Genomic DNA, 27,806 nt, shown 5'->3' on the forward strand with positions numbered 1-27,806 from the left:
ACTGTTTACACCGTGCTTTGAAGATGCATAGTATGCGACACGTGTTTTGCCGTAATTGTGGGCTCATCAGGAGTACACAGTCACTGCACTCCCTTACGGGAATCGATCCTCGGACGTAGAGGCGAAGCCCCTAACGTTGTGCCACGGCGTGAGGTTCGTTCATTTGACAGCATGTAGATCGGGGTAATTACATTGCAGGCATTCGTAGTCTGATTCACAATCTGATTGTATGGGTGGTTACCTACCAGGTAACGCTTGTGGTTGGTGAGCAAGTCGGCTAACTTCTGCCACGGTGCCCTGTTTCAGTTGCGAGAAGCAGATCATACAATGGTTGAAATAGTTTAATATATATAGCAAAATCACCGCGCTTCGCAGGGGCGAATATGGTATTGCAAACGGCAGCGTTTCTATAAACTTAAAGTTACGGTTTATACCGTGCCTTGTTTCATATTCTTTTCCTACCTTATCAATTGTGTAATGTGTTTTTTCAACAGGTTTGATTTATGGAAGTGATCACTCCTGCTGCGTTCACTCACTTCACGTGAGCCACTCTCTTGTGTGATGTTGCGATGTCCACGGGTTTATTTAATGTTAGCTAAGACCCGGCAGTTAAAAGTTTCTCGCTACAGCAATTTTAACTCTGTTACAAAGTGATGCAAACTCTCGTTTATACCTCGTGTCTTCTCATTAAACTTGTATCTCGCGAATATGGCATTGCAAACGGCAGCGGGAGCGTTTCTATAAAGTTAAGGTTACGGTTTACACCGTGCTTTTTTATACCTCGTGTCTTCTCATTAAACTTGTATCTCGCGAATATGGTATTGCAAACGGCAGCGGGAGCGTTTGTATAAAGTTAATTTAGACTTACGGTTTACACCGTGCTTTTTTATACCTCGTGTCTTATGAAGATGCTTGTATGCGTCACTCACTCGCTTCTTATTGTTTCGCTGCCTTGTCAATTGTGTAATGAATGTTTTCTTCTGCGGGCGGCACGGTGGCGCAGTGGGTAGCGCTGCTGCCTCGCAGTTGGGATACCTGGGGACCCAGGTTCGCTTCCCGGGTCCTCCCTGTGTGGAGTTTGCATGTTCTCCCCGTGTCTGCGTGGGTTTCCTCCGGGCGCTCCGGTTTCCTCCCACAGTCCAAAGACATGCAGGTTAGGTGGATTGGCGATTCTAAATTGGCCCTAGTGTGTGCTTGGTGTGTGGGTGTGTTTGTGTGTGTCCTGCGGTGGGTTGGCACCCTGCCCAGGATTGGTTCCCTGCCTTGTGCCCTGTGTTGGCTGGGATTGGCTCCAGCAGACCCCCGTGACCCTGTGTTCGGATTCAGCGGGTTGGAAAATGGATGGATGGATGTTTTCTTCTGCGCTCTTTGGGGCTCCTCCTTCTTTTCTACGTACTGAGTTCACAGTCAGTTCACGTGATTACGTGGGAGGCGTGATGACGCGACACGCAACTCAGTCTCCTACGGCCATCTTCCTGCCTACCATTACAGTATATGGACAAAAAAGAGGTTCCAGTTATGACCATTACGCGTATAATTTTGAAATGAACACTGCCTAACTTTTGTAAGTAAGCTGTAAGGAATGAGCCTGCCAAATTTCAGCCTTCCACCTACACGGGAAGTTGGAGAATTAGTGAGTGAGTGAGTGAGTGAGTGAGTGAGTGAGTGAGTGAGTCAGTCAGTCAGTGAGTCAGTCAGTCAGTGAGTCAGTCAGTCAGTGAGTCAGTCAGTGAGTCAGTCAGTCAGTCAGTCAGTCAGTCAGTCAGTCAGTGAGGGCTTTGCCTTTTATTATTATAGATTGAGGATTTGTTCTATTCTGTGTTTTGTATCGTATTGTATTGACCCTCTTCTTTTGACACCCACTGCATGCTCAACCTACCTGGAAAGGGGTCTCTCTTTGAACTGCCTTTCCCAAGGTTTCTTCCATTTTTCCCTACAAGGTTTTTTTGGGAGTTTTTCCTTGTCTTCTTAAGAGAGTCAAGGCTGGGCGGCTGTCAAGAGGCAGGGCCTGTTAAAGCCGATTGAGGCACTTCTTGTGTGATTTTGGGCTATACAAAAAATAAATTGTATTGTATTGTATTAATGATATTTATTAAAATGAATAAATCCTGTATTTTTTAGCCAAAACCAGATAAACTCTTAGTAAATTGGAATTTCAATTAAAAAAAAAGGTGCAGCCTAATTATAATTCTTGGCATTTGAAATAAACATCCATCTTAACTAAGCTTTCAAATTTTTAAAGCAGGTGGTTTTAAATAAACAATAATATCCATTTCATTTCTTATCCATAACTCAAGAAGCTACACTAAGAAGCCCTCGATTTTCCTTTCTGTTACATGGTGCTGAAGTATCCAAACGATAATAAATGCCCCGCAGTATTAGGTTCAGGCAGGCATGTTTGCACCTCAAGTTTATTGTCATGTGTAACGTAGCAGAATGAAATTCTTACTTTGTCTCCTCAGACTAGTGACTGTAATAGATAAATACGAACATTTATACTGTATCTGCTTTTCAATTGTCAATATTTGTATCTTTTTGTTTTAGCCAGCAGTGCACCTAACCATGAGTGGCTTATGACTAACACACTGCTGCATGATGAGAATGAACATAAAAATGCACTAGCCCTTCACAAAAACTGGAATCTCTACGTAAATGATGTGACTTACTCAGGGAGAAAGTGTTCTGCCATACAAGGGGGGCTCCGCCCCGTGTTCGCTTCGCTCGCCTACCCCCAGCGTTGGGTATCCTGAAATACATTAGTCAAGCTCGTTCATCTTGGAGCCATGCCCACTTTGCTAGCGGCATTTAAGACGCCTGCGTTGACTTTATCCAGGCGGGCTCGTGTTTGTATATCTGTCAGTCGAGCTTGTCCGTTTTGAACCCGTGTCTGCTTTGCTTCCGCAGTTTCAGACGCGTGTTGTAGGCGCCTGCGTTCATTGATCTTATCCAGGTGGGCTCGTGTTTGTATCGTTGAGCTGTATTGTGTCTGAATTCGGTGTAAAGCGTTAAGCGGTTTGTACAATCCCAAGCAGCACATTATTCCTAACTTCACTCCGCAGTAGTGCCACTCACAATATGGCGGTGACACCTGCGCCTTCCGTACTATCATTGTGGACCTGTGGGGCCGCCGTAGCCTCTACCGTTTGAATCTGGGCTGCAGCACAGAATCCTCATTTTTGTGTGGCTGTGTCGTTAATCATTAGCTATGGGCGCGTTGTTGCTTCATGTCTCATTCACGTCAGTTGAGCTCTTTCGTTTTTGGGCCATGACTCCTTCGTTCGCGGTGGATACAACAGCGCTTGCGGTTTATGAGACGTGCGCTGTACGCGCCTGCGCAGTACGTCTCATGGTCCCATCGCTGTGTACCTGTGTCCATGCCATCCGGTTTACCATTCTCGGTTAGTAATATGGATCTTTGTACTTTAATGGCTGGTTCTGTTGTCAGAAATTGTTAGATTTATGGTGACAAAAATTGTTTGATTTTTTGTGACAACAATTAATTTTTCACCCGATCATAAAGTAGTGACAATTGTGTATGTATTAAAAATGAAAAATGCACAAAAATTAACGGGAATTTTGCTTGTCAAAGTAGGATGTTTTATATGGATTGAAATGTCGTATTTATGTGAGCTACAAATTAAATAACCGAATGCACTAAAAGATGCACTGTGATGGTCTTTGAGTATCTCTTCCTTGTTATTTATTGCTAATGATGACACTCACTTGAGCTAACCACTCAACATTCACACAGCCTTAATCTATAAGGGAAATGTTTTGTGATGTTTAAATTGCTTCTGTTAAATTACATAAAATAAGCATATCCCCATTGAAATATAACCATCACAAATTATGCTGTTTTAATTGCTTTGCCTTTTTATCAGCAAAACATCCAAACAGCAAAATCTAACTTTGTTTGAGTTAAAGGTTTATTGGGGCATATGGCATATAGGAAGTTCAACCAGCAAAATAAAACCAGAAAAATAAAAGCAGTACAAAAAAATGTATACAAGAGTTTGAAGCATCAAAATTTACGTGCAAATTTCAGGGATGCGGCAAATCAGTGCATATAAAGGTCATATGTAAAATGAAAGTACTCTCTTGCATTAAAATAGCTGTCAATTCCTTCATGACCAGAAATGGCACGGTGGTATTTAATGATTAGGAAAACTAATGTATCCCCATTTTTATGTTATTTTTTTTGTTGTTGTTAGCATAAATACATAGTGTTTGATTTGGCACTAGTAGCATCTCCAGATAAAGTTTGCTTGCACAACAAATATGATTATGCATCTTGCAGCGCAGGTCAGAGCTTCAGCAAATGGCAAAGTTTGTTGAGTGCAGTAATACAAACCTGAATGGAAAAATTTCAAACGTGTTTTTATTTTAAACATTAAATTTGAAAAGGGATGTCTAAATTAAATTCTAATACATTAAAACTTCAAATTTGGACGCGACAGTTTTAGATGAAATAAACTCTGTGCTTGTGCTGTGTTATTTTGAATACAAAGTTCAAACACTCATGGAAATCTGTCTAGTATATTAGCACTAACCTTTAACGTCAATTGTTCTCTGATAAATAATCACTGTTAGCATTTCTTCTACAACACTGTCTTCCCATCTTTTGTATGGGAAGATTCAAGCCTTTTACTGATTTACTTCCAGCCACTTTACAGTTTTACAGCTGTTGGTATTCCTCACTCAGCATCTGTTTACATTTTCAGCCTCCTAACCAAAGCGTTTAGAACTCGTCAAAATTTCACCGTTGGAGTCGATGCCAGACTGACACAAATACAAACAAGTAATACCAGTGCTTCCCTATTGTAAGTCATACTCTTATTATTCCTGATTAGCAAATGAGAATATTAAAAAAAATCAAGTTTTATTTGCCATAACAGCTAACCTAACAAATAAGAAATCCAAATAGTTTGACCCAATTGAACTTAATATTGGTAGCATTGAGATTAACAAAAATGACAGATTAAGAAGTCTGTTTTCTTATTTTACAACACATTCACATACGACACCCGTCATCGTACTTAACACCTTAGGGAGCTTAACCTGAAGACATGAAATTTAACATCCGATTTCTGCCTACCACCTGTCCTTAAAATCCAATTCTAAGAACTTGAAATGTATTCCCAGTGTTTTTGTGCAACTGCTACAATCATTAAACTTCTTTATTGAAACTTTTCTTTTTTCCTTCCAAATGTTAATATACTGCTGCATTCCATTGTGCTTGAAAGTTGCATATCAGAGCTGAGAATGACATGTCACAGTTGAGTTGACTGCATTCCAGTAAAACATTCAGAAAAAACAATATGGACACGTCCAGGAAAAGCTTTTTTGTACTTGCTCCATCAGAAAAAACAGCAGTTGATAACAACACAATACACTGTATTTTGTGCATTCAAAAAACATAGCTAATTGTTCACAGATAGAAGCTGGACATACTGGATCCACGTCTGATTTAATGAGACACAAATAAACACAACTGCTAATAAACAGAATACTACAGCCTTCACTAAATTTTGCAGTTTAAATTGCCATTTTGGATTGATGTTATGATCTGAAGTCGAACAAACTCAGGCTTGACAGACCAGTCCCAAGTTTCAAATTTGAAAATCCAACTTAAGAGGCCATTCTGGTTTAAAATTCTGATTAGGAACTTGTAAACTCCAACTTCTGGAATGCAGCATTAGAACAGTGTTCAAGAAATCAGATTCAGAACCAAATAGTCCTAATAATTAAAGCCCAATTTCCAGTTTCTGTGTTAATGTGTTAACAAGTGTTAATGTAAACTGTAATCATACAATTCAAAGATTTTGTTAAGGTAAGAGACATAAAACTTTCCGACTTGACATTTGCTCCAGTCACAGTATAGAAACAACTTTAATTTGGGGGTAATTACATAATCTGATTAGTGTAAAAAAAAATTTAAAGAGATAAAGAAAGAAAAAAAAATCAGAATCAGTGTTGGACGATCAAGTAACATGAAATAGGTGATCGGTATCGGCCTTAAAAAATGTGATCTGAGCATTCCTAAGAAACGGTCACCATTATTATTGTAAAGGTTTAAGAATTGATAAAATTCTTTTATATAGATTGAGAATTTAGTTAGACTGTCGGGTATTGCTCTTAGACACTTTACTTCATACTTACTAAATCATCACAACATAAGTCTGAAAAAATTACTCTGTCATTCCTGTCTACAATCATGCATCATGGCCTGCAGGGCTTGGTGCAGAGACCAATTCTCTCTTCTCTGATACGTTGTGTTTAGAAGATATAACCAGAAAATTCAAAATGTTAAGTTTCACTTGTATATTGATGACACCCAGCTGTACTTATCACCTGAATCAAAAGATACTTCTCCAATAACACCCTTAACTAACTGCAAGAATAACAGAATCACAATTACTGGCCAGGGTACATGAGCATACAAGGAATGTGACTCCAGTTTTTTATGACTCTCCAAGTATAGTCACATAATAGACATACACAAAATTGACCCATATAGACTGGAGAAAAATACAAGACATGCAATGTTAACAAATGCAAACAAAGTACAGGAAATACTGAAATATATACCGACACACACACGCCAGTAGGGGACAGCCAGAGGACCCGACGTGTCGCGTGAACCCGCAAGACAGGGCACTTACCCATCTCTATACTCTATTACAGGAAGGAAGATCCACAAAAGAGCACGGGGCTGTGAGTTTACTCCCCGTTCTACAACCAGACAATCGGGCTCCGTGCATAAGTCACGTGTTGTCCCTCCCCAATGACATCACCTTGCCCCCAGGATTCCCCGTTGTTCCCAACATCCCTTTCGCCGTCCCCGCCTCTACAAATACACCATCTTGCCACGAGAATGTTGTCTGTGCTGATGTATACAGCTAGGCTGTTTGTACTGACCCGAAAAAGAGATACTACACGGGAACGGTTTCCCCAACACTTAATCTTGTCTCAGTGTGCTTACTTTTACAATACTCATTAACTATATTTAAGAATACTGCGAAATATTGAAGGGGGATACTGAACAAGGGCAGCCAAATTAAGAATTTGTGAGCTTAATGACCTGCGGAAAGAAACTGTTCTAATATGTGTTTGTTTTGGCATAATTAAGTCTATAACACCTGGCAGATGGGATAAGTTCAAAAAGGTTGTGACCTGGATGTGAGGGGTCAGTGATGATTTTCCCTGCCCGCTTCATGACTCTGGTCCTAATAAGGTGGGAAGACTGGTGCCAATGATCTTGTTGGCAGACCTGACTATTCTTTCTGACCTGCTCTTGTCTTGCTTAGCTGCTGATCCAATGGGGATGAATATAATTGTTTTATTTGGATTGAGAAAAAATTTTTTTGGTAACTCAATAAATATATAAGGCAATACCAAAAGTCTTTCACTTAAAAGGCTCTTGAAGACTCAGACTGTTTTTTTTCCTTAATTAGCAGCCAAACAATAATGAGATATAAAATGAGCCAAAACATGACCAGCAAACTGTGTCCATTTTACAATATCTGAAAACAAAAAAAGATGCAGGTCTCAGGAATGTTAATCTGCTCAGGTCTCCAAAACATTTTAAAAGAGCTCTTAGAAAAAAGCAAATCAATTTCAGAAATGTATGCTAATGCACAATTAGAACAGCAACAATCCATGGAATTGAAGAACAGGTTTCATTAACAACAAGACTCGGTGCCTAATTAAGAAACTGGTTGGAGTGAAATTGTTTGGATTTTGAGGCCCTGACTTAGTTGGTCTTCTGTTGGCTCACTCAGTTCACATTTCATTTCTGTTTGGGTGCCATTTAAGGAAAGAAATGAAGCAAATCAAAGGAACGATGAAGAAATTCAGTGGAACAAATCTTAAAAAACAAGTCAATTAAAACAAAAGGAAAAAGAGATAATTACCAGCAAAAACTGGCTGCCAATTTAAAAAAAAATACTTGGAATGAAAACCTGCAGCCCTCCAGAACCAGAATTGGAGACTACTGGCATGGACTATGAACTCTAGATGGGAGTCTACTTCAAATTCAAGAATAAAAAACCCACTGTAACAGGCAGAGCCTTTGTCTATAGACTACCTATACTCTGGAATGACCTACAAACTAATATTACAGAAGATTCATTGGCCTCATCATTTAACTCAAGTCTCAAGATTTATTATTTTAGCATAGCAAACAGTATTCCTGCTGAAGGCGCTGCTTGGGTTATTTATGTTTCTTTTTAAACAGCTGTTTTGAATGACTTAAGTCCTTCTCCTTTTCTTTACTTCATTGATGTCCAAAGAGGCAACTAGTCTGCCCTGGAGTTGTATCCTCCACAAATGGTGATCCTGTATCTCTTTTCAGATGAGTTCTTCTTTGTAATTCTAGGAGCTTCCCCTAGATTAGTTTTACGTGGAACTAATTATTAATTATTTTTGTTCCATGATATTAGACACTGACATCATAACATATGTATATATTTTTATAAAATGAAATGCAATAATATCAGTTGTTACTGACATTATGAAAAATAACTTTCATAAAAAGGCTTGATCACTACTAGGTGTCTTTGAATATATATTATGAATCAAATCATAAAGAAAAATTATTAAATTATACACCTTTATCAATTCTAGCATAAATATATAATCACTGCCAAGACACAATTAAAACTGTAATATTCCAGTTACATTTAATGAATATATATCTTGAAATATGCCCACCTGAAATTGTCAAGTCCTTCCAAATAACTATAGATACATTTCTTACAATTTACAGTCAGCAAAGTTTGGACATTTGAGATGGATTTTGCTATAAATCTGCACTGTATAGCTTATCGTCTTCTTTAATATAGTCAAAAAATTCTGAATCAGAAACTATGGTATTTTCTAAATTACTGCTCCCATAGGCACATGCATGTTCTCTTCTTTATAAGATTTAAGATCTTATCAACTATGTAGCCAGCTATGTTTACCTTTGCTTTCAGCAGTTTACCTCAGCACGTGACTTACTTTTTGTTTTTGAACAACCTAAAAGAATGTTATGCTAATAATACAAAATGTGAAAAGTATACATGTGTTGCTAAGGCAAAGTAACTGTGTTATACAAAATTAATACATTTCTATACAAATTGGTGCACTGTGTCTTTGTAAGTCACTTCTAATTTGACATTTCTATTAAAAGTTTTCAAATATTGCTCCAAAATAACTTGACAATAGTAAACGAACCCAATCCAGTATGCCTTCTTGACGTTTGTCTTTTCAATGCTCATTTTTTAAGTTAGCCCAAAAATGTTTTAATATGATGGCAGATCTCATACAACACACTTGAAAATTAAAATTTCTTATTTGGCTAAAATTAACAAAAAGTTAAATGTTACTGTGACTCGCGTATGCCCTTTAACTCAGAAAATAATGCCACAGATTCTGTAATGTCACGCTACTTATCAATTTCTCTCTAAACTATGATATGATTAGACTGTCATCATTTTACATTAATATATGTGACAGGTCATGGGTAATTTTCTCTATTCCAATGGGCACCTCAGTTTTAGAGAATTTGTTGAGTGCCAATATCAAACACGATCACCACATAAAATTATAATCAAATTTCCAACTTTACTCAAGCAGACCTTACAGTATTTTCAAATTCTGTTAGCATACAGCATGCTAAACATAACTTTTGATTTGCTTAGCCATGAAAATTCTGTTCTTGAATGTGACAGGGAAGTGTAGCCTAGACCTGTTTTTCAGGGCAGGTTTAAGCACACCTCACCCTGCTTCTACTATGTTTATTACTTTTAACTGCTCAATTGAGACTAGCTTCTCCTATAGATTTTTGTTTGGGAAAACTGAGAATTGCTGACATGGTTTACAGGAGCAAAAGACACAGCTTATGAGCCTTTAAAAAGACTAACAATTACTGTTTAAGAAATCTTTCAATTCAGGCACATTTCCAATTTTTGCCAGCTTAAAAAGGGTACAAACTCTTTATTAATAATTAGGCATTCAAATATTCAATTCTGTCTTATTTTAATGAACCATGATATGAACTGAACTGTCATTCAAGAAACAAGTTAAGAAACAAACTACAGAGTTTGTGAATTATTGCACCCCAGTACTTGGGTCTTTATAAATCCAGAAACAGCATCTAAGATTTTTAGTTTTGTTATATATATACATACACACACATACACAATTAAATAAGGTGTGTCAAATGTTTAGACAAAGAGTATGATCCTTCAACTATCTATTTTTTACGAGAGACAATGAAAGGAAGGAGGTAAAAAATATTTTAAAACATTATTTTCACAACAGTTTGCAGACTCTAGGAACTTCTGTCAAACTAGCAATAGGTACAGCAGAGACACAGCCAACTCAGTCATTGTACAGGGTCTACAGTATATCTCATTATTGCTCAACAGCCTTCCCAAAGGCAACATGATTTGGAATCAACAACATTCTGTTCAGGTTTGGCAACTCTTGTGAATCTCCCCATTAGTGCATCAAAAAAACAATTTTTCAAAAAAAGAATATTTCCCGTGCAAAAATGACAGGCAAGTTGCTGTCAACAAAATGCAAACACTTGAGAAATAAACAAACATTTTTCACTCGTGATTTTCTGCCTATAAGGTAAAAGTTGTGTTGATTAGTACACTTCAACTTCAAAATTTGAAATATGCCTGGATAAACGAGTTGTGCAAAGAAAGCCAGCAGCTCATCATAACTGACCTCTTGTACTGTATCTCCTGGAATTTGGTGTCGGTGTGTGCTGCTGTATCAGTTGCTCTGCACATCGGTCTCTTACATATAACATGGCATTACTTACAAACTGATTCAAATTCTGTAAGGGATCATCTGAATTTGATACATTTGTCTTGTGCTCTGAAGATCTAGTGAATGGCAGCATTTAATGTTGCCTAGGACTCTTGTTACATTATGCACATCAGAAATGGCGCCATAATTTACCAGTTGACGAAACTCGTCATTTCCAAATGCTTCGCTATAACTAAAAACTAGAATCTATCATACTGTCACTGTCAACTTTTGAAAAACAGTTACTATTATCACACAATAAATTACTTTCTTCATAACGAGCTTTGCTCTACATCACTAATCACTGGAGACCCATATAAATCAGAGATAACGGTGCACGTATGACTAGGATCTAGAGTCAGACGAATTATCTCAGGGTTAAGAGTAAAGGGGTAAAGAGGACATTTGTTGTCTCCCCTTTATTGACAACCACTAGTGTGATGCCTGAGGGAGCCGGTGTTGTACAAAGGTTTAACAGGTATAGCGAGTTTAGCTGTAACCTTGCACTTTTTTCCTTATTTTCCATTCTGTCAGGGTGTGCAATACAGATGAGCTTCTCTTTAGTTTGTGAGATCCAAAACAGCTGCATTCCTCTTTCCATCCATGACCATTAATTGGTTGTCAGCTCTCAAAACACAGAGCTCAACTCCACGACTAAAGACAAACTCAAACCTACTTGATTTTGTCAGGGCGAGTCACAGACTATTTGGAGTAAGTCGTTTGATATGCCGGACTAGACAACTGGCCTTCACATTAGAGCACCAATTAAGTAATTGAAGACTACATCTGAAGACCACTGGATCAGTCATCTAATGTGACACAACCTTAATTTGGTAACCCTAGCGATTTCTATGTTGTGTAATCGGACAACCTCAGATTAGCAACTGTACCCGTCAAGTTTGACATCCCTTCCGACTACAGGTTCAGAACAGAGGCCAAACAAAGATACTGGAGACCCATAAGTTTTTGTCCTGTTACTATTTTAATTATAAGCCAATTACTGGAGCCAATTGGACATAATTTAAAACTAATGGAAAAAGATTTAGGGCTCAAATGTTTCTTCTTTTTGTCTTAAGCAGCTGCCAATGTGCTTCTTCAATGAGCCCCTCTCACTTAAACACTTGTGAAGAAAAAAGAGAAGGATTGTCAAGAGCTGGCTTTCTCTGTTCCACAAAAAAGAAAATCGACATTAAAATTGCCTAGTGTGGTAGAACAAAAGAACTAGCAAGTCATATACTTAAATAATGTGGTTCAATAACAGCAATAATTAATTTCTAATCAAGAAAATGGTTAGCATGAGAACCTAAAACTGAGTTTGAGACCTACGATTTACAAGAACACAGTATAACATTTACTAAATTATTTTAAATGTAATTAATACCTAATGAAAATCCAAAACGGCAATTCCAGTAATACGCAAAAAGCACCCAAAAATTATCAGAAGATGCCTGCGGTCTACAATGTGATTAACTAGGAAAAATATAACTTAATCAAAAACAAACACTAACGTAACAAGTGCTTTGAACATGGTATTAGTAGTGCAGAATTTTTCAGTCATTAGTATTAATCCTAACAATTATAGATGATGTTACACTCAGTGACTGCTCCTTCTATCCAAGCTAACAAGTGCATTAATTTTTGAAGTCTAAATTTCTTATTTAAGCTTGTCAGTCTTACTGGTAGATTCATATACTCTCAATTAGCCCAGAGCAACCAAGATCAAATATTTACAGTAAAGAAGAAAGTATATCTAATCTTTTACATGGCAAAAGAACAGAGAGCAAATGTAGAACATATTGTGCTGCCATCAAGATATATTTCAACAGATAAATGAAATCTATACAGAATACTACGTACAATTAAGCCATAAAACATTTTATTAGGATATGTGTAATACAATCTATAGGCACAAGTCTCATCATTGATCAGACTACTTAAACGTCAGGTATGTTTTAAAAATGAATGAACTGTACACTCATTTTCAAATTAAATGAGCGTACTTTACAACTTCCACTCACCAATTATTTGTAGCTGTTTAACATAAAATTATCTAAACTGTTTAATTTATTTTCAGTTGTAGGGAACAAAAAACTATCCCTGAAGCACTAACCCCATATAAATTCTATCAATATTGACTACCCCTAAAACCCAATATTGTCATTCTCGGCAAAACTTCCTTAAGCTTCAATGCCTACGTTTTTCTTAATCTTTAACATGATCATGCAAAACACAAGAAAAACCACATCTCTCCTATAAAAATGGCATCCTTAACTAAGCATTCAAATGCTTACAGACAGCAAACAACCTTTTGGACCACCTTACCATGCTGAGCAAATAGTCCAGCTATGCCAGTTCTAGAAGATACTGAATGTTGATCAAAATCATAGTATAGGATCAACAAAACATTCCAGATGATAACTTCGTACTCCCTATTCTCTGTTGTTAACTGACCTTCAGGTTTCATCAAAGTCCACGTTTTACTCTACTGTGGTAAAATTTTGAGGAGAACAGGCCATTCAGCCAAACATAGCTAGCCAACACAAATTGCTTAGTATTTCCAAAATCATACTGAGTTGTGTGTATAAAATCGCTAAATTAGCACTCTATCACACTATTTGGCAAATTTTTCCATGAGTCCATGATTCTCTTTGTGAAGATAACCTTAAAGTCTGTGCAAAATATACTCTCCACAAAATCCATATCTCTCTGTGTGATTTTTGAGGAAATTGCAGCAATAGCTGGGATACACCATGAGAATTCCTTTCAAAATTTCACTTCAATCACATCATCTCTTAATCACCATATGATAAAATCTAAGACTAGAAACATTCAGCTCTTTCAACAATTTCTCACAGCTCACACTTTGTAGTCCTGAAATCCGCCTAGTTGCTCACTGTTCTCTGCATATTCCCACAACACTGCTCACTAGTAAATCACATAGCCTAAATATAACCTACCTTGACTTGTGCCATGCATCGTACTATTCAACCCAACATTCCATTAGCCTTCTTTTCATGGCTGTGATGAGTCCATTACGACTCTGAAGTTCTTCTCATTGCATTTTCAAGTTTCAAACTTTCCATCTTATATTCAAATCTACATTTTTACTTCCTATGTGCAATACTGTAGACTAAATCATAGATTCTTTCCACATCTCTCTGGAATTATTTGCCTAATTTTAGATGAACTTCTATTCCACCTAGCTATGTCATCTGCAAACTTTTAACCATTTTTTTCTACCCTTAACTAAATCCTATACATTTCAGCCTGAACTAGATGCTAAGATGTTTTACTGGAAGCCACAAGTACTGGTTCAATCCACTCTACTGACTCACTGCATGGCACGGTGTGAGTCACTTAATCTAGCAGAGTTCCAAATGTACAAACACATAAACAACTACAGAGATGTGCATTTCATAGGAGCAACACTGTCAGAAATGGGAGTACAGTGAAATTCTTTTATGTTCCAGTAACCTGCAGCACACTCAGCCTAAACAAAGCTGCAGATTCCTTTATGAATTTTTAAAACACTGATTGCGTCCATACAAAAGCTTCAGAAATCACCACTAACATAATCAGATTCCCTTAGTTAACAACTCAACAAAAATATTGCTAGGTTTTCTCAGTCAGTCATTATCCCACCCACTATATCCTAACACAGGATCACGAGGGTCTGCTGGAGCCAATCCCAGCCAACACAGTGTGCAAAGCAGGAACAAATCCCTGGGCAGGGCGCCAGCCCACCGCAGGGCACACGCACAAAAACACACCCACACACCAAGCACACACTCTCAGCTGTTCTCAAAACGACAGGCGCTTTGGTCCATTGGTGCACATTATTCACTAAGCTCATACAGTGACCCACTAGATATAAACCTTTCGCACAACAGTACATTTTTTCTCCCAGATCTGGCTACCATGCGCTGACTTTTTAATACTCAAAATGCCACTCTTTTCTTCTCCTGGCATACAAAGAGAGGACAAAGTAACAGAAACACCATATGAAATAAAAGGTTTTTTTTTTTATCAAATGCAGCCACAAATGTGAGTCATATTAGTTTGACTGCTAATTAGAAGGATGTGTCATGTACAAAAGAGGTCTGTCAATATTGAACTTTGGTATTCAAGCAAAAGCAAAATGTGGCAATTAAGTTCCAGTGATGTTGGATAGTTGGGTGTCCAGAATGCACAGGGAACAATTACAAAAACTTAAAAATTATTTCATGTGTCAAGAAAAACAGTCTCAAACCCAAAGACAGCATATGTCAAACATGGACAAACAATATAAGCAAAGGGAAAAGGTGATCTCAAATGGACTGTCAATAATGAAAATAAACAGGGCACATCACTGGATAGCTGCTAAATGACACAAAAGAACATCAAAATCACCACAGAACTGAATTAGCCACCTGGTCTCTGTGACCCAGTCTTAACAAAAAATTTGCTGGAATTGATTACAGAACCGCCATTCAGAAGCAACTTGTATCCAAGGCCCACAAAGAGGATGTAAGGTACCTAAATATCTGGACCTATAAATAATGGAAAAAAAAAATTATATATATATATATATATATATATATATATATAGTCATATCTCACATTCAGAAAATGTCAAAGGATGCCTTCAACCCATAATGTCTGTGAGGGATCTGTAATGGGATGGCAAGCCATCTCCTAGGCAGTCATTAGGCGTAATTCTTTTGTTTCATGATTTGTCGTTACAGGAACGGAACAGGAGACAATTTTAGAGAACCTGTCAAAATTAGTGATATTCGCCTATTCAAGGATGAAAATGCTCCCATACACACTGCTAAGCTAACTCGACAACAGGAGGATGAACTCAAATGCCTTCCAAGAAATCTCCAACCACCATATCCAATCATCATAAAACCTTTTAATGGATGTTCCCGAGCACAGATTTTGAAGTAGATTTCCATCTCCTTTATCCCTCAAACAGCTGTACGTTTTTTATTCTTGAGGAATGGTGCAGTATTCCACCATGTGGAGTTCAGGGTTTGAATGACAGCTTTCCAAAAAGGACTGAAGCTGCTCTGAAGGCAAAGGTTGGCTTACTCTTTACAATGACAGGTGTTTCCATTATTTTGTCCATCCCATGCTGATATTTACCTGTCTCTTATTCTGCTTTCACACACTATTGGGCGGAGGGTAAATGTGCATCAACTTCCTATTAATTCAACGCTACAAGTCGGATAATGTAGAGAAAACAAAAGCCACCTGAGTTCTCCAAGTTGTGATAAAATGATGACCTATCACCATTGTTGTCTTCTTCTTTCGGCTGCTCCCGTTTGGGGTTGCCACAGTGGATCATCTTCTTTCTGTCCTCGTCATCTTGCTCTGTCACACACATCACCTTCATGTCCTCTCTCACCACATCCATAAACCTTCTCTTAGGCCTTCCTCTTTTCCACTTCCCTGGCAGCTCTATCCTTAACATCCTTTTCGCAATATACTCAGCATCTCTCCTCTACACATGTCCAAGCCAACGCAATCTCACCTTTCTGACTGTCTCCCAACCGTCCAACTCATTTCTAATCCTATCCATCCTCGTCACACCCAATGCAAATCTTAGCATCTTTAACTCTGCTACCTCCAGCTCTGTCTCCTGCTTTCTGGTCAGTGCCACAGTCTCCAGCCCATATAACATAGCTGATCTCACTACCGTCCTGTAGACCTTCCCTTTCACTCTTGCTGATATCTGTCTGTCACAAACCACTCCTGACACTCTTCTCCACCCATTCCACCCTGCCTGCACTCTCTTTTTCACCGCTCTTCCACAATCCCCATTGCTCTGTACTGTTGATCCCAAGTATTTAAAGTCATCCACCTTTGCCAACTCTACTCCCTCCATCCTCACCATTCCACTAACCTCCCTCTCATTCACACACATGTATTCTGTCTTGTTCCTACTGACCTTCATTCCTCTCCTCTCTAAAGCATATCTCCACCTCTCCAGGGTCTCCTCAACCTGCTCCCTACTATCGCTACAGATCATAATGTCATCAGCAAACCTCACCGTCCATGGGGACTCCTGTCTAATCTCGTCTGTCAACCTGTCCATCACCATTGCAAATAAGAAAGGGCTCAGAGACGATCCCTGATGTAATCCCACCTCCATCTCTCCTACCGCAGACCTCACCACGGTCACACTTCTTTCGTACATATCCTGTACCACTCTTATGCACTTCTCTACCATTCCATACTTCCTCATACAATACCACAACTTCTCTCGAGGCACCCTGTCATATGCTTTCTCCAGGTCCACAAAGACTTAATGCAACTCCTTCTGGCATTCTCTAAACTTCTCCATCAACACCCTCAGAAATCCATGTGAATGCACTGAAGTGGGAAGGTAAAACATCACAACTCAGCTACAAATACTCTGGTGGCACGTGCATGCAGGATTATATCCTGGTACCGCATAGGAAGGATGAGCTTGCCCAACGCAATTAGAACTTTTAATTCCATCTAGAGATTTCAAAAAGGACTGAAAATCAACCTCTCTTAAACCCTTACTTAACTTCTGAAGCCTGACATCTTCACAGCTGGCAGCCTGCAATGGTAGCATGTGTGATGGCAGCTGAGAACAGGGGAAGCTTGGGGTTAGCACGGTCAGCTCTGTAGATCCCAGGGTGGGAGCAGGATTACAGGGATCCAATTATTGTAAATGTTTGTGTTTTTAATCGAGGCAGCAGTTGGATGCTGGATGATGAGCTTACTCTCAACAACATGCTTATCACTGATCATTTGACTGGCTATAGGATTGTATTAAAATAAACCCCTATATGTATTCAAGGGCTCAAAGTGCAATAAAAAGTATATTTGGTCCATTTCTAAACAAAGGGTACTGAGAAAACTAAAGGTGTGTAGGCGAGTGCAAAATTGTCTAAAACACTGGGAACAAAGGGTTACAAGTGAGGGGAACTTTTTCAGAATTAGGACACATAAAAAGTTGTGCCCCTCAGGGACCACTTCCGAGGCTGGTGTTCTTTCTAATAATATAACTGTTACGATTGCTATGTTTTTATTAGGCAGTGTGAGGTTGTGGGTTCAAATATCATGACCTGCACTTCACAACAAGTAATGCACCCTAAACTAAGCAAGGTTGAGCCTTGCCAGTACTTGGATGGCGGATCATCTAAAAAAAAAAGCTGGAAGAGGTGTTAGTAAAACCATCAGGGCATTTACCCTGTGGTCAGTGTGTGGATTCCAATACTCCCAGTGCAGTAACAAAGTCACTGTGCTGTAAAAATGGGCACCATTCTTTGAATAAACCATAAAACCGAAGTCCTCACTCTGTGGTGATAAAAGATACTGGGGCATCTTTCAAAAAGAGTAGAGCATTCCCCAATGTCAAAGATAAATTAGGCCTGGTCATTCTTGTCTGTTATTGGCTAACACTCTCTCTTTATCGCCCTTTCACCACCTAACATCCAATGTGTGGTGAGCATACTGGTGCAAAGATATTGGTGGTGGTTGAAGCGTTTCCCCATTGTCTATGTAAAGTTCTATATAAATGGAACATATTAATTCTGATTTTGTGTGCCCTAACCAAGCACCTTTAACTGCATGTGCTCTAATTTGAATTGGTTACATTTCTTTTATTTTTCCATCTCAAATGTTGTAAGTTGCCTTGCATAAAGGCATCAAGCAAATAATGAATAATAATAACAATAATGAGAACTTCCTTCTCAACATTTGGAACAGCAAATCATCATGGTTTGATAGAAAATAGCAAGAATATCCACCTTTGCCCAATAACATCAGTCAAAAGGAATGTAACATAATAATTAATTATTAATTAACACTGACTTTGAGTGACCATGAGCAAGTCACATCATCTGCTTGTGCTCCAATTGGAAAAACAAAAGAAATGCAACCAAGTCATCTCAAATGTTGTAAGGTGCCTTGGATATAGGCATCATTCAAATAATGAGTAATAATAATTATTATTTTTATCATAATAACAATGTGAACTTGCTTAACACTTGGGACAGCACACCATCCATTTATACATATTTCCATCCTGATTCGTTTGATACAGAATAGCAAGAAGCACCACCTTTGCCCAAGAGCATCAGTCAAAAGAAACATACAAATTAAATAAAATGAGTGGCCAGGTCAGAAAACAACCCTGTCCTATTGGAGCTGTGCAGTTGCAGTGATAATAAGCCCATGCCTCTACAGAACCTGCTGTATGAAATAAAAGGTATCAGGTGTCCAGAATACCCCCAAGCTCAACATTTCTGCAGTCCCGACTGCCTCTTTTTATACAACTATGACGTGCTCGTTAATTTGATTGGCCACTGTTAACTGGCAATGTGTGCCCGAGTGCGCTATATAATTGGTTGGTGTGCACTCCAGGGTTGAATTCTGCTTCGCAGCCGATGATGGCAGGATAAACCAAACTAGAAAAAGAGGTCAAAAAAATGGATGGATAGATCGATAAATGAACTCTCCTTGGCCTATTTGTTTCAATACTACACCAAGACGCCTGTGTGTGCTGTGCACACCTCCTCCTCTCTTAATTCAAACCATCCGCACCAAACGCATTCTTCAACACAGAAGCGTGATCAGCCAACAATGAGAAAATTATGCTGTAGAAAATGTTGAGAAGAAAAAAAAAAAAAGAACTGAACCCCCTCAGTCTGTCCTCGTTATCTGTACCGCGAGCAACTGCGATCATTAAAAGCAACAGTAACGTAACGTTAATAATAATGCATACACAATGTTCTCGTTTTAGAAACAGATAAATCTCGCAAAGGATTGATTTAAAAATCCATTTTTACACCCGTCTGATGCATGATTAAGCAAGATATCGATCATCAGAATTCGATTTTTTTTTCCGGGAAGGAGGGGGTGGAGTCGCCATAAATCGCGTTTGCTGTGTGTCACCAATACGCTTTCTTCTCGCTTTCCAATGAGGTAACGCCATCGTAAAAGATGCAAATACCACCAAATACTAATAAAAATGAAAAGATGTCAGCAGAATAAATCATCTGGCCACACTAGTCACGTTCAGCGCTGTTAATGTGGATTTTTTTCCGAGCTCATGGCGCAGATGGTTTGTCTGTTCTGTTGCATCTCTATTCACGATGTTATCAGGCTGTACATCTGCACCCGTCTGAATGCATCGGTGGGTTTTTTTTATTAGTAAAATAGGAAACACGGGATTAGCAACACAAAATGGTCCAAAAAACACACATCACAAAAGGTAGGGAGAGAAGGAGGGAGGGGGGGCGCTGGTAGAAAGTCTCAGCTGAATGCGGATCAAGTAAACCATTATCTCTGCAAGGACATTCGGAATTACTCCTTTGATGCATGCCAAACAAACACCAATAAAAGGCAGTCACCAGCTTCAAGCTTTCGATCTCCACCCGCTACCACACTCTTTACCGATACGCCTTTTACGGCACGTCGGTCTGAAAACAATTGTCTCCCAGTTCGCAGATCGCCGCGGCGGCCAAACCACACTCGCCTGCCTCCGCGCTGCGCTGACTCTTACGGTTTAAACAGAAACACCTCCAACAGACTGTCGCTTACCGGATTTGAAGAAAGCTGCGATGTCGGCCGCGTCCTTCGCTGTCTCCTCCGCTCCTTCACCCGAGCTCATGGTTGGAGAGCAGGTTGGAAGTTACCAGTGTCTTCCCAAATCTGTCCACCGCTTTTCCTACCGTCGTTGTACTCTCGTAATGGCGTTCATAAAACGCGTAAAGCGCGTGCGTTGAAGACGAAAAACATAACCAGACAATAATCAACAAGGTCCCGTCGGTTCTCGGTCGGTAGTGCAGCACATTCAGAGGAGAAAAGAAAAAAAAACGGCAGGCGCCCGCGAGCACTACAGCAGAATAGCTCCTCCGTGCTCGCCGTCGCGCGCCTCCATCTTGGATCAGAAGATTCAACTGAGCAGCGCCGGCCGGCGGCTCCCGACTGCAGCCGAGTGGAGGGGGGAGGGGGAGATGGGAGCGAGAGAGATTGAGGGGCGGGGCTCGGGCTCTCCGGGAATCTCCGGAAACCTCCGGAAACAGGAAAACGCGGCGGCCACGACATAACAAATGCCATTTCGACGAGGCTGACCGGAGCGTGAGGTGGGGGTGTGGTGCGCCGGGCACAACTGAGTGCTTTATGGTGGAGTGATGTTAGCTGTCTGCCGATGGTTATTTAAAGTTAAGAAATGAATGCTGGTTTTATCAGATGGTGCTGATATATTGGTACGGGGGAAAAAGTAGGGCCAGAAAATGGGTGGATACGTTAACGCTAAAATGTTTCTGCGATAGTCTTCAGCCGCCCTGCTAATTTTAGTTGGGAATGTAGGTTAGAAATGTGGATGGATCCATCCATCCTCTTCCGCTTATCCGAGGTCGGGTCGTGGGGGCAGCAGCTTGAGCAGAGATGCCCAGACTTCCCTCTCCCCGGCCACTTCTTCTAGCTCTTCCGGGAGGATCCCGAGGCGTTCCCAGGCCAGCCGGGAGACATAGTCCCTCCAGCGTGTCCTGGGTCTTCCCCGGGGCCTCCTCCCAGTTGGACGTGCCCGGAACACCTCACCACAGAGGCGTCCAGGAGGCATCCTGATCAGATGCCCGAACCACCTCATCTGATTCCTCTCAGCAGCGGCTCTACTCTGAGCCCCTACCGGATGACTGAGCAGCTCACCCTATCTTTAAGGGAGGGCTCAGACACCCTGCGGAGGAAACACATTTCAGCCGCTTTTATTCGCGATCTCGTTCTTTCGGTTACTACCCATAGTTCATGACCATAGGTGAGGGTAGGAACATAGATCGACTGGTAAATTGAGAGCTTTGCCTTACGGCTCAGCTCCTTTTTCACCACGACAGACCGATGTAGAGCCCTCATCACTGCGGTGCAGGGTCGTCTTAACGGATGGGCACGCTGGGAAGTTGCCCAGGGGCACCACGAGCATAGGGGCCCAGTGCTAATCTATGTATGTTGTGACTTGGTGATGACAATAAATAAATACTACACAATACAATACAATAAGTTTATTTTTGTGTAGCCCAAAATCACACAGGAAGTGCCGCAATGGGCTTTAACAGGCCCTGCCTCTTGACAGACCCCCAGCCTTGACTCTCTAAGAAGACGAGGGGAAAACTCCCAATAAAACCCTTGTAGGGAAAAAATGGAAGAAACCTTGGGAAAGGCAGTTCAAAGAGAGACCCCTTTCCAGGTAGGCTGGGCATGCAGTGGGTGTCAAAAGAAGGGGGTCAATACAATACAGTACACAGAACAGAACAATTTCTCAATATAGTAAGAAATAAAAAATATGTAGATGATATATCCCATAATAAGATTTGGATTTGTGTAGAGTCCTGGAGACCTCATCCTTCAAGCTGCCTCCCCCATTTGGCCATTCCACGGCTGAAATCCGATGAAAGGACCCCTCTTTCCCACGATTCCTGCGATCCTCCATCAGAGATGACTTTTCCTTAGGCAGGCAAAACAACTTGGCAGGTGGGCCGTGGCACCAAGTGCCACATTTGAGTACCGAGAAGAAAAACAGAACTATACTAAACTATAAATATTTGTTATTGTTTCACTAGTGGACACTGACATTCGCCTCTGATTTAGTATCACCGTCTCTTCTGCAACCTCACGTGCATATATGTGTACCGATCTCACGCACAACATCACGTAAAAGCGTACAGTGCATCCGGAAAGTATTCACAGCGCATCACTTTTTCCACATTTTGTTATGTTACAGCCTTATTCCAAAATGGATTAAATTCATTTTTTTCCTCAGAATTCTACACATAACACCCCATAATGACAACGTGAAAAAAGTTTCCTTGAGGTTTTTGCAAATTTATCAAAAATAAAACAAATTGAGAAAGCACATGTACATAACTATTCACAGCCTTTGCCAGGAACCTCAAAATTGAGCTCAGGTGCATCCTGTTTCCCCTGATCATCCTTGAGATGTTTCTGGAGTCCACCTGTGGTAAATTCAGTTTATTGGACATGATTCGGAAAGGCACACACCTGTCTATATAAGGTCCCACAGTTGACAGTTCATGTCAGAGCACAAACCAAGCATGAAGTCAAAGGAATTGTCTGTAGACCTCCGAGACAGGATTGTCTCGAGGCACAAATCTGGGGCAAGGTTACAGAAATATTTCTGCTGCTTTGAAGGTCCTAATGAGCACAGTGGCATCCATCATCCATAAGTGGAAGAGGTTCAAAACCACCAGGACTCTTCCTAGAGCTGGCCGGCCATCTAAACTGGGTGATTGGGGGAGAAGGGCCTTAGTCATGGAGGTGACCAAGAACCTGATGGTCACTCTGTCAGAGCTCCAGAGGTCCTCTGTGGAGAGAGGAGAACCTTCCAGAAGGACAACCATCTCTGCAGCAATCCACCAAACAGGCCTGTATGGTAGAGTGGCCAGACGGAAGCCACTCCTTAGTAAAAGGCACATGGCAGCCTGCCTGGAGTTTGCCAAAAGGCACCTGAAGGACTGTCAGGCCATGAGAAAGAAAATTCTCTGGGGGGATGTTTTTCAGTGGTAGGGACTGGGAGACTAGTCAGGATAAAGGGAAAGATGACTGCAGCAATGTACAGAGACATCCTCGATGAAAACCTGCTCCAGAGTGCTCTTGACCTCAGACTGGGGCGACGGTTCATTTTTCAGCAGGACAACGACCCTAAGCACACAGCCAAGATATCAAAGGAGTGGCTTCAGGACAACTCTGTCAATGTCCTTGAGTGGCCCAGCCAGAGCCCAGACTTGAATCCGATTGAACATCTCTGGAGAGATCTTTAAATGGCTGTGCACCGACGCTTCCCATCCAACCTGATGGAACTTGAGAGGTGCTGCAAAGAGGAATGGGCGAAACTGGCCAAGGATAGGTGTGCCAAGCTTGTGGCATCATATTCAAAAAGACTTGAGGCTGGAATTATCGCCAAAGGTGCATTGACAAAGTATTGAGCAACAGCTGTGAATACTTATGTACATGTGATTTCTCAGTTTTTTTATTTTTAATAAATTTGCAAAAACCTCAAGTAAACTTTTTTCACGTTGTCATTATGGGGTGTTGTGTGCAGAATTCTGAGGAAAAAAATGAATCCATTTTGGAAAAAGGCTGTAACATAACAAAATGTGGAAAAAGTGATGCGCTGTGAATACTTTCCGGATGCACTGTATATGTTAACGTCACTTTTGTGAAATTTCTTTGCAGAGAATTGAGCTAATGTTTGTGATGAACACTTGATTAATAATAGTAATTTCATACTGTGCCATGTCCGTCTATATGCTTTACCATATGTTTGTTGAAATTGTTATGTTTTTCAAGGCCCATGTTATGTTGTTCAAACATTTGTGTTGATTAATCTTTTCTGCACAGCATGTTTTTTAATGTTTAAACACTGATTTTGTTGGAAGTACCAATACAATAAATATATGTTTAATTTTATCGACCATTTACATTTTTATTCCTGTGAGTGGTTGTGTAGGTAGGGGCCCCAGTGCACTGCTTTGCCCAGAGGCCTAATAATAAATAATAATTCTTTGCATTTATATAGCGCTTTTCTCACTACTCAAAGCGCTCAGCAATTGCAGGTTAAGGGCCTTGCTCAAGGAGCCAACAGAGCAGAGTTCCTATTGGCATTTACCCTGAGTAGTGGCTGCAGGCTTCTTTTATAGCCCACCCAGAAGTGCTCCAGGTGGTAATGGGTTGTATTAAGTTACATGCGTAGTACATCACAATGTGTGTTTAGCGGCCATTTTACCAGGGAATGTCGAAGATGTACGTCGCTCAGATGCAGAAAGTTCTATGTGGTATCACAAGTAAAGTCTAATCAGAGACAAGAATGTCAAAAATAAAATTTACCTTTCTCTTTTTGGACTCACTAGTTGTAGGGTGTTGATTCCTTCTTTTTTCCCAAATATATCGGTTGACTGTACTAAGTATTGCTGTTTGTGAATCATCAATATAGCCTAGTTTTCAGTTAGGAACCCAGTCAGGGTTGACTTCATCCTGCATATATGCTGGTGCTCCTGTCAAAAAGATGCTTTGCTGAGTTACAAGAGAATCTGCTGATTTGGAATTGAAAGCAAATACTTCGTATTTAATTAAAAGAAACCCTTTCGATAATACAAATAATCTTTTCAAAATGGATTTACTTAAAGATAAAAACTCACTATGGAGTACAGGATGTTTTTAACATTTCATCATTACTTATGTCACTTTTATATCCCTATTTTGGAAGGCACTAGTGTGTACAGTACATATGTATGTGTTATAACTGTAGACCAGATAGCAGCTTTTGATGCTGTCAGTAATCGCCGTCACATATTTTACTTAGCATAGCATTCCCGAAAGATAAACTGCAGTTTGAAATATATTTACTGCGTTTATAAAAGTAAATTTGTGTGGATCTAACCTACCTGTAAGGAAATGCTCAGAACACACAACGTGCCACTTCCTGACAGTATGGTCGTTCAAGTTTTTCCGATTGATGGCTTTTAGCCAAGCTTTCCGTTGCCTTACCGTTAGTTCTTTGGTTTCTTTTCCTTGATTTTTACGAACCGAAGGTATACAAAAGAAACTTAGCTTAGGGTTTTTTTTGCTGCTATTACTACAACCAAACACACAACAGTTGATAGTCATGGTCGTCCAACTCGTTCCCCGGTAAAATGGCTGCCGCCTCATTTTCATTTATGGGTATTGTGAAGGACAGCTGGGTCCCATGCCCGGCAGGGACGCCCCTACTGCATCTGTTCCGGGGTAGCTACCATGGGCAGCCCAATACCTCCCCCGGGACGCTTGGTGGCAGTCTCCCTGGCGGATGGTGATTCCCCAGCCTAGCGCATGGCTCCATGGGAGATGGAGTCCTCCACAGCCTGGTTGGGGGCTCGGATGGCCTCTAGGGGGAGCTGCATGGACTCTGCAGCCCGGCTGCTCGAATCTTCAGCCCCACCCGGAAATGCAATTAGGACCAGGTGATCAAGCACCTGGAACGCTTCCGGGTGGGATATAAAAAGGGCCAACCACCACCACTCGGGAGAGCCAGAGTCGGGAGGAAGAGGACAAGGTTGCCTGGGAGGAGTGGTGGTGCCAAAGTGGAAGGAAAGTGTTGTTTAGTGTGCTATATTTAAGTGCTTGTGGGACTGTGTTGGGCCTGTGGGACACGGGGAAGGCGTGCCCCACGGCTGAAGGAAAAAATAAAAAGACTGTTTATTATACACATGCCTCTGCCTCAGTCTGTGCCAGGTCGGGCACTATATAGCGCCTATCACAGTACTTTGATAATGACGTCAGCTTAATACAACCCATTGGCTGAATTAGGCTGCACTTCCGGGTGTGGCTGCATCACAGCCCACATGGGCTCAGGAAGCTGTGCAGCTCCCCCTGGCGGTGACCATGGAGCCCAGCAAGGATGAGCTCCGGTGTGACACAATTGTAGCCCTGATGCAACCCGGGAGACTGCCACCAAGTGTTCCAGGGGACGTAGTGGGCATCCCATGGCTGCTCCCCTGGATTCAGTGTCAAAGGGGTGTCCCGGCTGTCCGCCACAACAGCTAAGTAGGAAAGATTGTGCTGCATGCCATTCAGTAAAAAAAAAAAAAAAAAAAAAACCATAAATAAAATGTCAGTTTAATTTTCATCCAGTGTGACGCAACAGCCACTGTTCATACTACGGATCATCAGTGGCTGAAGTCGAAGAGGTCTAAGGGGGATAGATGTTATTCTTTTCACGGTACACAAATAACTAAACAAAATTTATAAAACACAAGAACATGATCACAGGCTTCATGCTTGTTTGACAGTGGCTGGTGATGATGTTTTTGTGCAGTTAATTGATAGATAGATAGATAGATAGATAGATAGATAGATAGATAGATAGATAGATAGATAGATAGATAGATAGATAGATATGAAAGGCACTATATGATAGATAGATAGATAGATAGATAGATAGATAGATAGATAGATAGATAGATAGATAGATAGATAGATAGATAGATATGAAAGGCACTATATGATAGATAGATAGATAGATAGATAGATAGATAGATAGATAGATAGATAGATATGAAAGGCACTATATGATAGATAGATAGATAGATAGATAGATAGATAGATAGATAGATAGATAGATAGATAGATAGATAGATAGATAGATAGATACTTTATTAATCCCAATGGGAAATTCACATTCTCCAGCAGCAGCATACTGATACAATAAATAATATTAAATTAAAGAATGATAATAATGCAGGTGAAAAACAGTATTAAATTAAAGAATGATAATAATGCAGGTGAAAAACAGACAATAACTTTGTATAATGTGAAATGTTAACGTTTACCCCCCCGGGTGTAATTGAAGAGTCGCATAGTTTGATGTCGGAGCGTTTTGCCAAACGAGAAACTCCTGAAGCATACTTGCGGATTTAAAGGGAGGTTTAAAAACAAAAAAACAGCTTTCTGCCTTAACTGAGTTACTTATCTTATCCCAGTTTTCTGTGTGAATGTAAACACACTCATTGATGTGGATTCCCAAGTACTTTTAGCAATGCCACCACATCCACTTCCTGAATAGTAACCAGACAGACTAGAGGGTCTTTGGTGTGGTGAAAGTCAGTCCTTGATTTTGCTGTTGTGAAGTTGCAGACAATTCTTTCTGCACCAAGAAACAAAGTTTTCCACCTGACTCCTATACTCTGTCTCATCTCCATTAATAATAATAATAATAATAAGTTTTATTTATGTAGCACCTCTCATACACTCAAGGACACTTTACAATTCAAAAAACACATTAACAAGACAGTAGAAGTTGCATACAAGAAAATGAATCATAGTCATTGAAAAGATGTGTTTTTAACAGGAGTTTGAAATGAATAATAGATTTTTCCTAGCGAAGACTTAGACATTATCAGTGCACCCCATAAGTGCAGAATCATCAGAAAGATGTCTGAAAATAACATGACGTGGTGTTATATTTAAAGTCTGAGGTGAACAGAGTGAAGAGA

At 40.2% G+C, this 27,806-nt stretch overlaps 1 protein-coding gene across 4 annotated transcripts in view; it reads right to left on the reverse strand.

The window, feature by feature from the left end:
• The window catches only part of triob (trio Rho guanine nucleotide exchange factor b), a 317,404-nt gene extending 296,670 nt beyond the window's left edge, over positions 1–20,734 (reverse strand). For 3 of the 4 annotated variants that reach the window (XM_028817964.2, XM_028817963.2, XM_028817965.2), the window contains exon 1: positions 20,365–20,732. In XM_028817964.2, coding sequence (XP_028673797.1) covers positions 20,365–20,434 — 70 coding nt within the window. In that variant the 5' untranslated portion in view covers positions 20,435–20,732. Of the gene's footprint in view, positions 1–20,364 lie in introns of all 4 variants that reach the window. The other variant, XM_028817966.2, reaches the window with a different exon arrangement.
• Between the last annotated feature and the right edge of the window lie 7,072 nt (positions 20,735–27,806).

Source organism: Erpetoichthys calabaricus, chromosome 13 (assembly GCF_900747795.2).
Source record: "Erpetoichthys calabaricus chromosome 13, fErpCal1.3, whole genome shotgun sequence".
NCBI lineage: Eukaryota > Metazoa > Chordata > Cladistia > Polypteriformes > Polypteridae > Erpetoichthys > Erpetoichthys calabaricus.